Source organism: Panulirus ornatus, chromosome 51 (assembly GCF_036320965.1).
Source record: "Panulirus ornatus isolate Po-2019 chromosome 51, ASM3632096v1, whole genome shotgun sequence".
In the NCBI taxonomy this organism is placed as follows: domain Eukaryota; kingdom Metazoa; phylum Arthropoda; class Malacostraca; order Decapoda; family Palinuridae; genus Panulirus; species Panulirus ornatus.
The window spans coordinates 1,007,181-1,024,897 of record NC_092274.1 but is presented as its reverse complement, the minus strand read 5'-3'; the positions used below and the strand labels follow the sequence as shown (position 1 = coordinate 1,024,897).

At 44.1% G+C, this 17,717-nt stretch overlaps 1 protein-coding gene across 29 annotated transcripts in view; it reads left to right on the top strand.

Moving 5' to 3' along the window:
- The window catches only part of Syt1 (Synaptotagmin 1), an 89,281-nt gene extending 72,747 nt beyond the window's left edge, over nt 1-16,534 (top strand). For 27 of the 29 annotated variants that reach the window (XM_071691697.1, XM_071691706.1, XM_071691714.1 and 24 more), the window contains 4 exons: nt 6,702-6,819; nt 8,354-8,487; nt 9,885-10,092; nt 10,969-16,534. In XM_071691697.1, coding sequence (XP_071547798.1) covers nt 6,702-6,819; nt 8,354-8,487; nt 9,885-10,088 — 456 coding nt within the window. In that variant the 3' untranslated portion in view covers nt 10,089-10,092; nt 10,969-16,534. The remainder of the gene's footprint in view (nt 1-6,701; nt 6,820-8,353; nt 8,488-9,884; nt 10,093-10,968) is intronic. The other 2 variants (XM_071691701.1, XM_071691700.1) reach the window with 1 other exon arrangement.
- Nucleotides 16,535-17,717: the final 1,183 nt, after the last annotated feature.

Below are 17,717 nucleotides of genomic sequence, written 5' to 3'. Positions count from 1 at the left end.
GGCACTAACAACCTCTCGTCCAGGAAGATTCTAAGTACCGCGTCCTGCTCCAGCATCTGTTGCACATGTTCCTTTGTGTCGAGTCCCGCAGGCACTCAGATGCGATAAAATCCACTGCACTGACGATGGAGGAGCTGTGCAGTGTGGGACCGCACACACAAACATTCAAGTACTGACAAAAACCATGAGGTAAAATACTCAAGAGGAATCCCAGGCTTAAACTGACTATGGCTTCATATGTGTTCCTGTATAAAAACTGTGTCCGTGTTTGCTCCCTGAAGAAGATAACTGACGCAGAGTAACCCGTCAGCATTAGATACCTGCAGGCGACGCTACTGGTTGTCTGGCTCACAGCCCCTTTGCCTCTGGATAAAGTTCCTGATCACCAAACTCTATCCAGTTTTGCCTAAAGGCTCTGGAATTAAGTGTTGGTGAGTCCCCTGCCTGCCTGTTGTGAACTTCAGCTGGGTTGTTGAGAGGAACTTAAAAAAAAAAAAAAAAAAAAAAAAAAAAAAAACGTTCTTCGAAACTCATACCTATGCTTTAAAGAACACACCCTCACGTCACTGCTAAAAAGAACGGTCCAGTGTCCTAAAAAAGAAGCTGTGTATAACGTTCGTGGCGTCGCTGGCTTGCTGGCGAGCCGCCCCCCAGTACCAAGTGATCATATGTCAGATTTCAGCTTTATCTGTATGATTATCCAATCATTCTTCTCTCCTCACATGAGTGTGGAACCCAACCCTTACTGCTCAGTGGCCGGCTGCCTGCATCCCCATAATTCAGGCTGGGACGGTGAGGGCTCTTTCTCACCCCCCCATCATCACACTGCTGTTTAACTGTTCATTTGTACTCATTATTTCTGTTACCAACTCACCTGCGTCACTGTACTCGCCTCTCTTGTTCTCCGCGAGTTGGCATCTGGCCCGAGCACTCTCTCCCCCCAGCAACCAATTGGTGAATAACTCTCCTTCTCCTAGCAGCCTCTCCCTCTGTGAGACGCCATGAGTGTGTGTGCGCGTCTCTCTCTCTCTCTCTGTCTGTCTCTCTCCCCCTGCGCAGTCCTCAACACTCTACCACCCGCTCAGATCTATCGTATGTTTCATCTCCAACTACAGGATAATACATGGACAGAACCATTGACATTCAGAAGGTTTTTTATGCATGCTTTGAAAAGATGATTCAGGATGCTCTGTTCCACGAATGATTAATAAATATATATATATCTACAATATTTTTATCCCTCTGCTCCATATATACACGAGAGTCTTAGAGAACCAATAGAGAATCTTTAGCATTAACGCCTATGCATGTGAGGTCGAAGGAGGGACACAGAAATGGTCCGTTCTAAAACAGATGGATATATACCGTAGATATACAACAGTTCGATTGGCCTTCCAGTAGTGTCTCCAAAAAAAAAAAAAAAAAATCTTTATATATATATATAATAATTCTTCTGCTCCATAATGTAAATAAACAACTTCTCTTAAGTAATCTGCTCACACAAACGTAAGTCAGTTATATAGCTCTCTGTGAGGCATTGTCTAATTGTTTTTTCCTGTTAAAGTTGTAAGGATTTAAGGATGTTTTCTGCATCAGATTATAACTAAAAGTTCACCTTTCTCGATCTGGCTCCCATACGACAAAACCTTATTCTTGAGGAGGATCAGTTTCAGACCCTTGATCATGCCGACGGTACGACCCATGAGCAGGATGGTGCGACCCTTGGGTTTGGTGATGTTCATATCTGACCTGACCCCTTAAGAGGCTAGGTCAGAGGTCAGGCCATCGTACCCAAAAGGGGGTCGTAGCGTCGTGTTTAAAAGGGGCTTCCATCGTCGTGCTGGAGGGTCGCGTCGTCGTGCTCAAGGATCGTACCGTCGTGCTCAAGAGGAGGTTTTAAGATCATGTCATCAACCCGGAGCAGAGCCGTGTTCACTAGACAATCATACTTGACAGATTTAACTATCATTTTGCTTTGAAATTCTCACTTGGGAGTCAAGCTCCTCTGTGTTTACAATCACTCCTGCTCATATGTTTTACTCTGCTACTCAATACGGTTTTACATGGAGACTCTACTTCTTACAACTCGGCCTGTGTCTAGCGACTTGTTAGTCCCCTCACTGCTCTCTCTGGCATCATATTCTAATCAGACTTAAGACACATATCTATGTTTCAAAATCCATAATAAAATTCTAGACATTGTGTGTACAAAACATAGAACACCAGCTTGACACAGCCGGGTCGTAGATGTTGCCGAGTAGACTGGAGGTCGTCCCTCATATGGCATCATCTACAATCTTTATCGCTTCGTATCGTCCAGTGATGAAATCTGATCACCTTTCTCTCCTCCAAGCTTTAAATCAACTTCTTTAACTTTCTGTTTGAGAAACAACAACTTCCATAAATTTAACAAGGGAAAAAAAACCATCAACATTCCTCAGGTTTTAGATATTCAGGGGCAAAACACAGAAAAAACCCGTTGACATTGTGTAACGGTTCTCGCGCGCGCGCGCGTTTGTGTATGTGTGAGTGAGTGAGTGACGGGGTTTCATCACGGAGACGCTATGAAGCTTCCAGTGCATTGACATTTTATCCTTGTCAGCATCACAGTGCATACTATGCCACTCAGATACTGTATTGGGGTCCAATATTCCATCATGCATTGACTTCTACAAGACCATTCACCTTGGTCCTTACATTATTATGATTTGTAATCAATATTCTCTTAGTGTTATTATTAATATTAGCAATAGTAATGATGATGATGATGTCATTACTATTACTACTCTTATTATTATTATTATTATTATTATCATTATTATTATTATTATTATTATTATTATCATTATTATTATTTAAGACCTACTGCCTGGGGATGTTTTGCTGCCTGTTGAATGAACTGCATATATGATTTATTTAATTTAATTTCTTTTTCTTTCAGTTTGAAGTTCGTGAGACTGGTACACATGAATCCTTTCTTATTATTATTATTCTTATTATTATTATTATTATTACCACATTTTTATTATGCCTTTTGGTACCAACTTTGATCCGGATTTCCATGCTAGCTTTCTTATCATTACCAAATGAGCCTTCATTAACAAAGCCAAGATCATGAACCCAGTTTGGTATGAATAAAAAAAAAAAAGGATGACTTGGATTTGATGAGATATACAATTCCTCTTTTTTCACATTGTTTCTTCTCTGCCATGCTTGTCGTCTATCAATGCTCGCTCGCTCCCTCTCTGACCACTTGATGCGCATGCTCCTCAACACTCCCATGACGTCATCCCTCTCGCCGTAAGTATTGCTACTGTCTGCACAAAACCATCTCCGTTTATTGTGTTCTTTTGTTGTACTAATCGAGGGAATAAAGTTTTTGGGAGGATAATATTTAGCCTCGTTTTCCTTAAGTTGTGCCTTCTAAGGTGAAGCGATGTTTCAGCCCCTCCAGCACGATGGCTTAGTACGATACCTTCACCCTCAGAGTACGTTAATTTGGCCTAAGTGTACGACAATGTCGCCTGCGGAGTACGTTGATTTGGCTGTCTTAATTTCATTGTTTCCTGCACGGCCATGGTGCTCGAGGGGTTACAGCATCTCTCTCCTTCCTTGTGCGACAAAACTTGGCTATTTTTTGTCAAAACTGACGAGGTTATAATAAGACGGACGAGAGAATATACATTTTAAGTCATGATTTCATGTCATTCGTACCACAATGGTATCAGTAAAATTTATGAACTGCATTTGTCAAGTTTCGGGATCAATTCTTTAGATGCTTTGATATTCAAAAACTTTATTCCCTAATGTTTTATCCAACTGTTGGGTGCAGCAGAAGGGGTGTGTGAACAATGTACTAACAGCACCTGCACAATCACTGTAAACTGTTCTCCACTGTGTTCTCTCGATGCAAATTGTTCATGTCCGTCCTGAGGGTAAGTCTGGGAAAGGTTATCATATGGGCTCTGGTTTTAACCTTTAGACTTAAGCACCTTCATGATATTCCTTATATCATGTGTTATTTACAGATCACGAGAGAAACGCGCAGCCAAACAGTTTCACCTACTGGCCATCCTAATATAGTATGACTTTTTCTCTCTTCCTTCTAAATTGTTGGAGAACACCGGAAACACCTCCTGATAACTTCAACTCACACAACCTTTTTTTTTTTTTTCATATATATTTCCCAGTGTGCAGAACAACCATCCCATGAGTAACCAAAATAACACAGTCTAGTTTTTTTTTTCTTACTCCAAGAATGAGAACAGCAATATACGAGACACATACACAAGACTGTCATCACGTACAGAGTATTTAGGTGTTCAAACCGTTCCCCTCCTGTCATGTCAGTCAATATCCAAATAACATTTTCCCAGTTTTCTTTCAAGGTCGCCTGAATCTGAGTTACAATTCACAGGACTAATTTCAGTGGGGGGGCCCCCCGCCCCGCTCGCCCCCCCTGACTCTCAGTCTCACACTTAATATATACAACAGTTCAACTATCACCTCCTCCTTCCCCCACCACCAATTCTCCAGGCCACACGAACTGTGGATGGTAGGTACTTCCATACAACAGAGATGGTGAGAACTGTGGTGCAAACCATAGCGGCTACCAGTCCCTTATCATGCCCCCCCCCCCCCCCCCCACGCAGATATGCACGCTGCCAACATCCACGAAAAGAAAAAGGACACAACTCTTGCCTCATCGCTGCTCAAGGCTGGAATACCGTCTCATTAAAAGTTACTCCTGCATCACACTGTGCGACGAGAGGACGGTCTATCATTCTAATATATCCGTTAGGAGGCTAGTATATCATTCCAATATCATCCGGAAGAAGGTTAAGATATCGTATCGGGAAAACCAGTGAATTATTCTCATATCCGGCAGGAGGTCAGTCAATCATTCTCATATCCGGCAGAAGAACCAGTTGATCGTTCTGATATCCGGTAAGAGCCAATGTATCACTTGGTATCCCCTTATCTCTTCCTCGGATACATAATCTTTGTGAAGAACAATCGGCATAGTGAAGATAATTCTCTTAAAACAGAATATTTTTCTTCTAAGTCACGTTTTAACAACAGATTTGAGAAAATTTTAATCAGGAAAAAATGGAAGAGGATTGTGTCCGAAATAGCAACCACTTACGTTAGGATGGCTTGGCTCATTGGTAAAACTATCGACTCTTCATCCTTATTGTCCTGGGATCGATCCCTACCAAAAAAAGAAAAAAAAGTGTCCTAATGGGAAAAAGACTTTATCAGGCATCGTGAACTGGTTAAGAGATGAAGGTCACCGGTTTGCGGGAGAGCCAGTCTGGGGTCAACAGCTCTTGCTGTGTTTTGGTCGCAAGGATTCGTCCACTGCGGGTTTGAGACACAGGCAAGAGGATGCGGGAGACAGCCACGCTCACGCACACATATCATACTATGGCTCCCATCCTTGACTCCTCGACACTGAGCGATACTCCTGCGAAATCCCTTAACAGTCGTTCACTTACGGGACACTTCAAGTACCTTTTGTATGTTGAATGGTACAATTTTTTTTTTCATTTCGGCATAACTTCCACAGAAGAACGTACAGAAAAAATGAATTAAGGACGTTGTCGCAGATCAATGGTGTTTCAAAAATCCGACCCGTTGCAGCTAGGAATTCCCTGATCACCAGTAATTCTTCACCAGACACACAAGTTGAGCACACACAGATCTAAATCCGTCGCAGGGGGGTAACCCGTCTGTGGCCAGCCATCAACAGATTGTGAGACGTGTCTATTACCCCCCCGTCTGTTCCCTCCAGTTTAAGCGTGAACAACTTCTGTACAAATCGCTGTTGCTCTTTTCTCTCTCTCTCTCTCTCTCTCTCTCTCTCTCTCTCTCTCTCTCTCTCTCTCTCTCTCTCTCTCTCTCCACTTGACCGTAGGTCGAACGATCCAAAACCCGAGCTACAATGATTCTGCCGAGTGACCCACGGCAAAGGTCCTGCTCACAGGTCTTGTCTCTAGCCTCCATCTAAGCCATAATTCCGACTCATCATATTCCTCCACTTGTTCTGTGTTTGTTCGACCCTATCTGCGACTGTCTCCGCGCAGCTTCAGGTGAAACACACAATCATCTTTCCTCCTCCTCCTCCTTCTCTTCGTCATCCACGAAACGGTCCCAGACTGCGGATCGGGCAACTCTACTCCTCCACTGATCTTGTAACTCTTGTATTGACTTGTGACTTGTCGATGTCGTAGTCTGTAAGGCACTCACGTAGTACATAAGGCATCGTGACACTCCAACAGGTCAACACTTGGCACCGGAGGTGTAGATCATAATAACGGTACAACTTGAATGCAATGCCATTGGATAGAAGAAATTTCTTAACCCACAGCAATTGTATTTGTCCAAGTATATTAGGATTTTGTCTTGAAAAAAAAATACCAGAAACAAAATACACCCCTTGCAGTCCTCTGGAATGGATGTGCCAGTAAAGATATACACAAATCATAATGAAGATATAATCACTTAATACAGTTTGATATAAAGGAGAAAGCTCTTGTATTCCCCCTCAGTGTAATCACTTGTTTATAATCAAAAGCTCCCGTCATGTCTCAAAAGCATCATTCTTAGAAATCAAAACAAAAAGTGTCGAGTTTTGGAGAGTGATCCCGCCCGGCACCGAGTAACGTTTCTAACGGTCATGTGTGTATGCGCGCGCACAGGATAACAAGTTGGGCGACATCTGCTTCTCGCTGCGCTACGTTCCCACGGCCGGCAAGCTCACCGTCGTCATCCTGGAGGCCAAGAACCTCAAGAAGATGGACGTCGGCGGCTTATCAGGTGAGACTCGAAGACTGCAGAGGTCGACCTCGCGAGCACGACGGTACGACCCTTGACCACGGTACGATACAATCTGTCGTGCTTGAGGAGAGGGGGGTCATGCCGTCGTGTTCGAAGGTCTTTAAGTGTTTGTGAGAATTTGTACCAACTCAAAGGATGAGGTTATTATATACAACATAGAAATCCTAGTATAAGCTATATGTTTGTGACTTGGGTATAAGCTATATGGTTCCCTTCGTCTGGCCTCTTTTACAGGCTAACCAGACTTCATGTAGGACATTAATATTTCAACTTACTTCCAGGTATATGATGGTCACTGTGGGTATGTTATGGTAACATCACGTACGGTTCTTTCATCAACCTTGAAAAGTTCAGCTTTAATATGGTCATGATCTTTATGCCTGGCTCACCGAGATAATGTTCCTGCTGACCAGATACAGACCACACGACTAGCTTTAAAGACCCTCCCAAAAGCCTAGGTCCTTCAACTGCCCGATGGCTGCTGAGTGGTTCAGGATGCTGAATGGGGTTAGTCGGATCGTTGGTTCGAGGTCCTCGGAAAACGAGTTCAATGCCGCTGTGTGACGATTCGACATCATGACACGTGAAATTCAGTTTTTCTCTCAATATTTACGTTTTGGGTGAGCAAATGTGAGGCCCTGGTCAGTGATTCACATCTCCATGAAATTGGCTCAGTCCATAAGTATGAGATTTAGTGCTCTAGTTAGAGTTCCGAACCTTAGTGTGAAGGTTCAAAGCTCAAGAATGCGGGCTTAACACCCGCATGAGTGGGTTCCTAGCCGCAGTCGGTGGGTTCCTAGCCGCAGTAGGTGGGTTCCTAGCCGCAGTAGGTGGGTTCCTAGCCGCAGTCGGTGGGTTCCTAGCCGCAGTAGGTGGGTTCCTAGCCGCAGTAGGTGGGTTCCTAGCCGTAGTAGGTGGGTTCCTAGCCCTATTTGCGTGGACTCCTAGCCCCAGTTAGTGGACACCTAGCCCTAGTGAGATGACTCCAAGCCACTGTGTTCTGGCTGAACCACAATGTGGACCGAGGGACTTTGAGATCAAGGACTTAAGTCAGGCTACAGTATGTGTCTCGAACACCCAGTATGTTGGTTCAAAGCTCCAGTTGTATGTGAGCTTGAAGCTTCAGCAAGTGGGTTCGGAAAACCCAGTGGCTGGGGGCCTCCCAGTCTCCAGCGCAGACATGTGCAGCTACAGTTAATAGACTCACAATAACGGTGTAAGAATTCATCACAGCAACCATACCGTAGTCTTGAGCCCTCAGCATGGCTGACACACCAGTCATCTATATCCCAAAACATCCCTGTCACATAAACAACAACACTCATTTAAATACTCAATCCTTTGTCACACGCATGCGCTCAAGTGACACTCGTCACACACACACACACACACACACACACACACACCACAGTTTCGTTCCCGAGATCCGTTCATTAAGATATATTAATATGTCAAGTCTGTCCGAAGACAGGTGAAGCAGCAACACAGCACTGACGGTCTTGTGTCCCCACAGATCCTTACGTGAAGATCTGTCTCATCCAGAATGGGAAGCGACTGAAGAAGAAGAAAACAAGCATCAAGAAGTGCACTCTCAACCCTTATTATAATGAATCCTTCTCCTTCGAAATCCCCTTCGAACAAATCCAGGTAAGATTCGCAGATTTTTGAAAGATATTGATACAGGTATGTTAACCACAATCTGTAGGGACGCTGGACTTAACCCAGCCAAATTATCCATGGTATCTTGGTATGTTGGGACTGATCCAGCGAGATTATCCATATCCTCGGAACGTGGGAAGTGATCCAGGAATATAAACCAGTCTATCAGGAGGAACGAATTAATCCAGCCACATTAACCATAGTCCCTCTGTAGGTGAGGGAGCTGAGGTAATCATCCAGACCCAGAGCTCTGGGAACTACCCAGGGACCTTATCCCAGGGAATACCAAAAGCTGTTTTGCACGGGCATTTTACATTCGAAGAAGTCCAGTTTGTTTTGCATGGACTGTTCAGAGATGGAACAGTTGGTTATCTATATTTTGTTGAGTTCTTGGGACGTATGTTGATGGTTTACTTAGCAACGACATACTTCGGGTCGGTCATGGTCCGGGTGAGTGTGATATCCCACTCATGAAAGCTATGTAAGTCTCCTGTCTCGGGGGGAGAGAAGTTACAGTCCTGTCATGCAGTATGTTGCCTGTCACAAGGAAAGGCAATGACAAGCCTGTCACGTAGGTTTAATATGCGCGATTTGGGCACAGCTGTTTGACCTGACACAATAGACTTCTCCGATGATGTGATATTGTGATACAGCAAGGTTCTCCAGAGCCTTGTGAGCTGACGACGTAACACTGACACTGTCTTATGAGCAACTGATGCAGTCGAGGAAAGCAGTTGTTGCAATGCCACACACACACACACACACACACACACACTGTCCTGTAAGGTCACACAACTAAAGGGCTCCGATATGTTGTAAGGTTACTCATCGAGAATCCTACAGTGTTGTAAGTTTACACAACTAGAGGGGGGGGCCTAATGTGTTATAAGGTCACAGTAACAGAGGACCCTACTGTGTTTTTAGTTTACATAATATCATTTTGCAGCAACATAGTCAACTTAATTTAGCGTTTTTCCTTTCCTCGTCCCAGTATATCAGCTGGTTCCTTAAATGATTTGCTTACATTCATCTTCGTCCTTCGCCATCTTCTCGCTCTGGCGTCCCCTAAGACCATCCACCATCTTACCCTTTCTTCCTTTCACCAGATTTAAGTATATTCCTCAACTAAATCCCCTCAATATCATAAAAACCCCATCGTTACTCAACATCTCCCTGACCTACTGTCTCTGTAGGTCTCTCAGCCTCCCGTGAGCACCCACTGATATGATTCACATTACCTTGTATGGACTGTGGGTCTGTGTGGTCTGTGTATTTATAATACTGTATGTAAATCCATCCCGTCACCACACACCCCTCCCTCCAACCTCCTATCACCATCGCCTGTCTTGTCATGGCCGACACTTCACACGCGCTTACCCCAGCAGAAGGTGAACTTGCAAGTGACTGTGGTGGACTACGATCGCATCGGTACGTCGGAGCCGATCGGTCGGTGCGTGTTGGGGATGAACGCGACGGGCACCGAACTCCGCCACTGGTCAGACATGCTGGCCTCCCCGCGGCGGCCCATCGCCCAGTGGCACACCTTGAAGGATCCAGAGGAGGCCGATGCCATTCTCACCCAGAAGTAAACAGGTACGACCTTGAGCAACGGAGATCGAACCGTTGTGCTGAACGACCGAACAGTTTCTCTAATGAGTTAAGCCTGTCAAATACTGCGCCCCACACATTTACCTCCATGATTTTGTTTTTCAGCTGAACCCAAGACCAAGAGGGTTAACTTTTATATACCAATCAATTTCAGTCCCAGTATCAAGGTGGACAAACCATCCATTGAACAGGGCCTCCAGAGGAGCATAGCAGACGAAGGTCCGGAATCTTCTTACCACTTAATAACAAATATGAACATACAGAAACATATCTAGTGTGACACGGTACGAGTTCCTAGGGAACAGAAGCGGGAAACGATCCGCAACGTATGGATGGGAGGTGACATGTTGGACACTAACGTGAATCTGGCAGGTGAAGAAGAGTGAGCGAGTTCGACACTAACGTGAATCTAGCAGGTGAAGAAGAGTGAGCGAGTGAAGAGAGAGAGAGAGAGAGAGAGAGAGAGAGAGAGAGAGAGAGAGAGAGAGAGAGAGAGAGAGAGAGAGAGAGAGAGAGAGAGGGGGGGGGGGGCGTCAACGTGGAAGGGAGGGTAATTACGGGAGATGTAATACAAAACCTTTTTGTACATGTGACGATAAATGGACGTTAAGACTGTGTGTACATCAGGAGCTGAGTACGAGACGCATAAGCGTAGTAGAAACTGGGGTGGGAGGGAGGGAATAAGAATAGGAGAAGCTAAGGGGTTCTAGGAGTAAAGTAGGTGAGGTTTGTATCTGTAACCAGCACAAATGACCAGACCACTATACTCATGTCGTATATCTCCAGACAGTAATCATCACTTTGGCTCCTCCATCAGTATTCCAGAACTATATATAACTCAATGACTCATTTGTTTTCCAGGATGCTGTCACCGGTAGCCTGTGAGAATGCAAGATGGACTCTGATCATCCGAGAAGAGGCAAGCCAAGTCTTCAGAAATATTGATATAAATAATGAGATACAGTGCTGGATCTATAAACCAGGACCGAATTCCTTACTTCATGAGCATTTGTGCAAACTGTGGTTCTTGACATATTTCCTGTAATTAGATGAGGTGGAGCTAGTGTAAAAAACCCCTTTCTTAATATTTGCGGCAGTGTATGATTTGTTTCACGACTATCTACAGTTTATAGTTAGTATATCGAGAGACTGATAGAGCTGTCAGCAGGCGTAGACTGGAACTCTTATATAAAGAGATGTGAATAAGATATTCTATATAAATAATTAGGATAACCTAGTGTGCCATCACTTTTTTTTTTTATTTTTAGTGTGAATTATATCAGGAGTTCTCTGGGAATTCGGTCTAACGCCATCTTGCATATCTATTTAAATGTAGTGAAACAAAGAAAAAAATCTAAGATAGCAATTTTTACCTCTAATATAACTGGTCCAACTTCTTGTATACAGTCAACAAAGTGTAAATGAACCAAGCTGGACGAAAAAAGATGATCCATAGAGAAAATCAAACTCTCTTCTGCAGCTCCTCAAGACACACTGGGTCTGTGTCGAACTTCTGTGTAGAGGCAGATCCGAAATACCTTTCAGGAGTTTCGTGTAAACTCTTCTAAAAAAAAAACAATAAAGAATCGAGTCTCAATATTTAACAAGGCTGAATCTAACTTCCTGCAGTTAACTCAAGCCTTTTTGAAGACGATCAGCTCCGACTTCGTTTAAGAGATAAGTCAAGCAGAACTCTTTATGAAGTCGGAATTCTTGTAGCAGAAGGTTCGAGTATCCAGGCCCAGCGGCGTCCCTTAACCACTTCCTGAGGTTTACGTAACTTCGGGGTCTTCATCGTATATACCGCCTGAGAACCTTTTTCTGGTGTACGAATATCAACCTATATCGCCTTTCCGCACTCCCGAGGACGCCCCCGTTACGTGACTAGGAGGGACGCTACTTGTAGCAGCAACGGCCCACATGGCTGGCGAACGCTAGCTGGGCCCCAGGCTATAGCGGGGTGAAAGATAAACAAAAACAAAAGTGATTTGGGGATTTGTCTGAAGGCGCGGCAAAAGCTGTTTTGTTGATTAGTGAAGGTAGTTGATGTTGTTATTGTTTATTTTGGTTATCTTACGTAGCCACTTTTCCTTGATGCATAGCTCTCTTGGTATGTGCATCCTGGCTTAAACCAAAGAGTATCATTAAGATAATATAGGGAATTAAAAACATAGCGGGTCTGACAAATATTAGTTTACATGGGAAAACTTTGTCTGGTCCAGTCAGAGTTTATCCACAGAATTTGATATTTCAAACGTCTCATCTAATCTGTACTCGCCTTAGGAGAGAACTTAAGAACGCTATAGCCAGTGTTCTTTATAAAGGGTAAGGGTCTGTATCTGCCCTAACCATAGGCTGAAGCGCATAGTATACAAGTGGTATACTGGCATTTATCGAGGGTCATCCCAAGCATTTCTTAACTCTGGCCAGCATTTTATTTTTCATCATTCAAGTTCTTACACTTGTGTATTGTTTGATAGAAGTGTAGACCGGAAAACATGTATAGATAATACTGTAGGTGTTATGAGTTGCGACCCCGGGTGATCAAAACCTTGGGGGAGGTGTGGCTGGCATCGTCCATGCTGGCCAGGGAAGAGAATTCCAAAATCCGCTTTCATTTGGCAGGTTAGCATTTTTGCAGTAGTGGTTTGGTTAGGCTTTCATAAGCGTCTCGGTCCAGAGATATCATTCATTCATTTTATATGTCTGCTATGTTTTGGAGAGTAAATGTTTATATTAAAGGATACGTCGGTGTATTCATCTCCATATATAAACATTGACGGTGTTCCATTGTAAACATCAGTGTACAGTAATATGGTTAGGTAAATCTACTTACAACACACGACATTCTCCTCTTCTCTAGAAACAAGACATAATAGATATGGCTAACCTAAACCCCATGTTATGGTCTTTTCCATGTTTTCAAGTGTATCTCCTGGCCTTCACAGGACACCCGTGGGTTCCATGTGCCATATGGAATTTATATATAATTTACATGTTCACTGTTTGACTCCTACAATAGTGTATGTTTTATGAAACCCTGTGATTCGTTGGATTATTACTTATTACTGTTGAGCCTTTTGACTAGTCATTTGATAGGAATTATGAAACAAAAAAAAATAGTTTGTAAAAGTGTGAGACTAGCCCAGGGTGGGGATAATTCCTGTATAGTGTAAGGTCCACACTCCATAGGACCGATCAATACCAGAACATATCCGGCCTTCTATCCTTTAAATTCTCCTCGCCTTATTCAGACCTGCATTGGACGACGAATCCGTTTCCTCCTATGTTGACTGGCTCGAATGTGTCCTGGTAGCCCAGACGACACCAGAGATGCCACAGTGAGTGAACTGGCTGAGCCAGACCCATGGGTGACAGGGCGTGCCGACACCAACTGTCCTCCCGCTGCTCACCACCACCGCCACAGCTGTGGCAGTAGTGTCTTCTCAGTTGGCTCCCCGTGATCTCTGTGCCTTCGGGGCGAAGTCCTCTCGGCCGTGTGAGGCCATGCTCTGTGTTGTTGATATCATGTGCCGATCATCTCATATCAGATGGGGACAGGGTCTAGAAAACGCGTCGAAAGAACAGCCCGTATCATACCATCGCCTCATTTAGCTTTATTGTAGACTAATTCCACGTCCAGTTCAGTTAATAATGGTCACACACACACACACAACAGACTGACACACGCACACACACAAAGGATATTCGCATCATCAAACGCTCTCTTGAACCCAATCCTCAAGGACTCTGAGGAGGCGTTAAATCGAGAAGGCATGACCAATTATCTTACAGCCGCCTAATTTCGCGCTTCGTTCCGTTCCGTTCCCACTGGCGGGGAATCACTTACAGAACCTCCTCTGAATATGATTTAGGGGCTCCCTTTCCAGGATGCATCCCGGAGGCCTCTTTGCTCTATGGATCATTTAAAAGGACTTTACTTGGGGAGTTCGAACTGACTCCCTCTGTGGGGTGTATGTAACAGCCTTTCCTTCAAGTACATTTACAAACCCTTGATCTATGGGTCTGTTCCGTTTTGTTTTTTAGCGAAGATTCTTTTTCTTTAAGGGTTCATCTAAGGGGGATGCTTTCCCTGGGGTTTTATCTTAGAGCTTCTTCTCCGCGTACCATATGGGTAGTTTTCTCCTGGGGTTCATATCTATGAGACTGTTCCCCTGAGGTTCACCTCTGTGGTTTCTCTGGGGATCATTTTAGCGGGTTTTCTGTGGCTTCAGTTGTAGACCGGACATGGGAATGCATGACCCCGACCTGAGGACGCTCAGGCAGGCTCGAGTCAATGGATAGCTCTCTTGTCTACAGCATATAATCAGGGACTCCCAAGAGCTTTCCAACGGGGTGCCATCCTTTGTCTTGACCCTACGTTCATCCCTCCTTGCTCTATCTTCCCATCTCTGTATTTCTTGACTGCTCCTTCCTCTGTCTCGTCTGTCTTGTTTCCCTGTTTCGATTCGTGTGTCTTCAGTCTAGTTCCTCATCTCTCTTGTGTGTTCACTCTCTTCCTATATCTATTCGGAGCTCGTCTTCTGTGTTCTCGTTCATCTCTTTTATCGACTATCGTTCTTTTCATTAACACTTTAGTTATTCTCTTTTCGGTGTTTTGTAATTCTACCTTTGTTTTCCTGGTGTCTCCTTTTGCTCCATAACTTATCCTCTCCTTCTTCCTCCACTCTAACTCCTCGCTTCGTCACTCTCCTCCTGTGTAGTGGAAACATCGCCAACTTTTTCTGTTCTCAATTCATGCTTACTCAGACTTAGTCAATGGATTAAAAAAAAAAAAAAGATATTCAGATATGCTGTCTGTCACACTTTCAAATTTTCTAACAAAAACAAAAAAAAGAGTTTCTATCTCGACTTCCTTCAGTGTCACCGCTTCGTGTGTATAGATTTTTGTAAGTATGTATGTACGTATGTACTCAGTGCGAGAGCGTGGTCAATGCCCTTAACAGGTTTAACTCACGGCGTTACATATTATTTTCTGATACTGTTTGTGGCTTAAATGTAATGTACAATATAACATCATTAATCCAATATTCCTCTCAAATGACCTTGACCTTTAATACTCAGAAAAAAAAACACCATAAACTCCAAAACACGCGTGACAGACGGCATTCAAGATCCTTATAAATAGGATCCAAAGTTTTAACAATCATCATCACTGGCAAAAGTCTATATCGAGTTGGATCCTCTAAGCGTGCGATTGGATCGTATGTCCTCTTCAAAGCTCTTTGTATATGATATGCGACGAAAACAAAGTTAATAGCATCAAATTTCTAGCCTAAGTAGGTTTGGCACATCTGAATTCTTTTGTAGTCACGAGTAACTAATAGTCATAAGTCACGTGATTAGGGATTTAGATCTTGAGGGAAGCGTCGTCAATAAAGCTAATGACTGGGTTGACCCAGAAATATGAGCCTTACTAAAGATATACTTGAGGGTCAAAATGAACTAGTCACGTCACGGTTGTTACGACCCTTTCCCCTACCTACGTCTGGTTCGGCCTAATCTCGTCTCCTTCTCCTGTTTACATAACAAAAGCTCCCGGAACTCTACCCTTGGTGTGATGTCAGTTCCGGATTCTGTTGGCTTAAGTAGCTTTTTATGGTTTACGTGGAAGAACGTGTTTTTTGTGCCCTTGGAGACCTTTAATACTGTAGATACAAACTCAACACAGAAATCATTCGTCTTCAGCTTATCATAGCACTAAGGCAAAATCTGCAACTCATATGGCACCAAGGGAAGGGTCCCGGTGTATACATGTCATGTGGATGGTTGTACGTGCAAGTCTGTAAATTTTGTGCTCACGTGAGGAATGCATCATAATATATATACTGAACCAAAGCCGTTGTGTGTGTGTATGTGTGTCGCGGGCATCCTGACCCCTGGATCATGAGTCAAGCCGTACCATGAAACATACTCTCAAACTCCGTCAGTCGTTGAGCCAATGCATATATATAGACACCACCCCCCGAGAAAAATCAGACCCACAATTCGCAGCGTCTATTTCAAAATAAAAAAGCTCTGTTCAGCGAGCAAAACCGCACGAGATCCAGGACACAGATCGCGGTGACAACAACACGACGGCGTTTGCAGCAGCAGCAGCAGATTATATATATATATATATATATATATATATATATATATATATATATATATATATATATATATATATATACTACATACATTCAGAGAGCAAACTCTCGCTCAGACCCAAACACATCAGCAAGGCGGACGACCCCCCCAGTGTCCGCGGGTTTGCTAGGTGGTTCAGGAGTCGTGGATAAAAGTGTTGTTTAGATACGTTATGTATGGATTAGGCACGTCAACTGACTTCTCACAGAACGACAAGTCCTAACCTCCAGTTGTGTAAAAACATTAGATATAACAAACAATAAAAAGTAAGAAAATATTGTGTGTTTTCTTTTCGGCTCTCTGCAACATTCATAGGGCGAGTTAAATACTGGATGGACAGAGGGAGTGGAAGGCAGGTGTGTTCATTCTAGTGCAGAAGCAGAAATGTTTCTACACATCAACGTTGTAGCAGGAAGATGTGTACACAAAGGGTAACAACAATGTGTCACTCTGGAAGACCCATCAACCTGGAAGTTCCATGATCAAATATTCCTCCAGCTATCGTCCCTACATCATCTGTAGACACGAGACAGACACACCCGTGCTCCCCCCACCCGAACAGAACATCTACACAGCTTGCGTTCTTCCCAAACTCACCACCTCCCCCCTCGCCTGGTCCTCCTCCTCCTCATCCATCACACAGCATAAACTACCTAAAAAAAAAAAGTTGCAGAAAAACGAATACGAGACAATGATTTCTATCTCTTTCACCACTATTTATGAGTCGTTCAAGAAAATGATACTCCCGACTCTCTCTAACCATCACCTGGGCCTCATTCCACAGATCGCAAAGAACCTAGAGAACAATTCTCGCCACCGTCACATCCTTCCACCAGGGATCCCTCTTTCCCGAGTTTCAGGTCATCACCAAAACAGCATCGAGCTGTCACACGAGCTCATTCCTAGTCACAGACCACCATAACGATAAGCAACATTCCAACCGCTGGGAACAGTTACTATCATCTCATTAAATCAAGTATAATCTATCATCATTATTGAGGGTAGACAGTTGTGCACACGACACAGCAACGGAGAGGAACACGACGACACAACACACTAGGAGAGGCAGGAGAGCCGGTCTCCGCTCCAGTTCAACCAATCACCACCTCCTCTTCCTTCATGCACCTCTCCTCCCTCTACACATCTACGTCTCTCTCACTACACGACCGGACATTCTGTGGGAATGTCTGGTTCATTACTACTCCGAATCCGCTCACAGCGCACGGTAAGTGTCAGATGCGGATTGACGTCTGGGATATATATGCCACAGGCCCGGCCATGTGTGCCGAACTGAACTGTCGTTCTCATGCTGTTACTTGGGGAGGTGGGGTTAAACCTTGACACACTCACACCATACACTGGGCCACGTGGGGCAGGACCTGCTGGCCTCGGGAGGGTTAAACCTTGACACACTCACACCATACACTGGGCCACGTGGGGCAGGACCTGCTGGCCTCGGG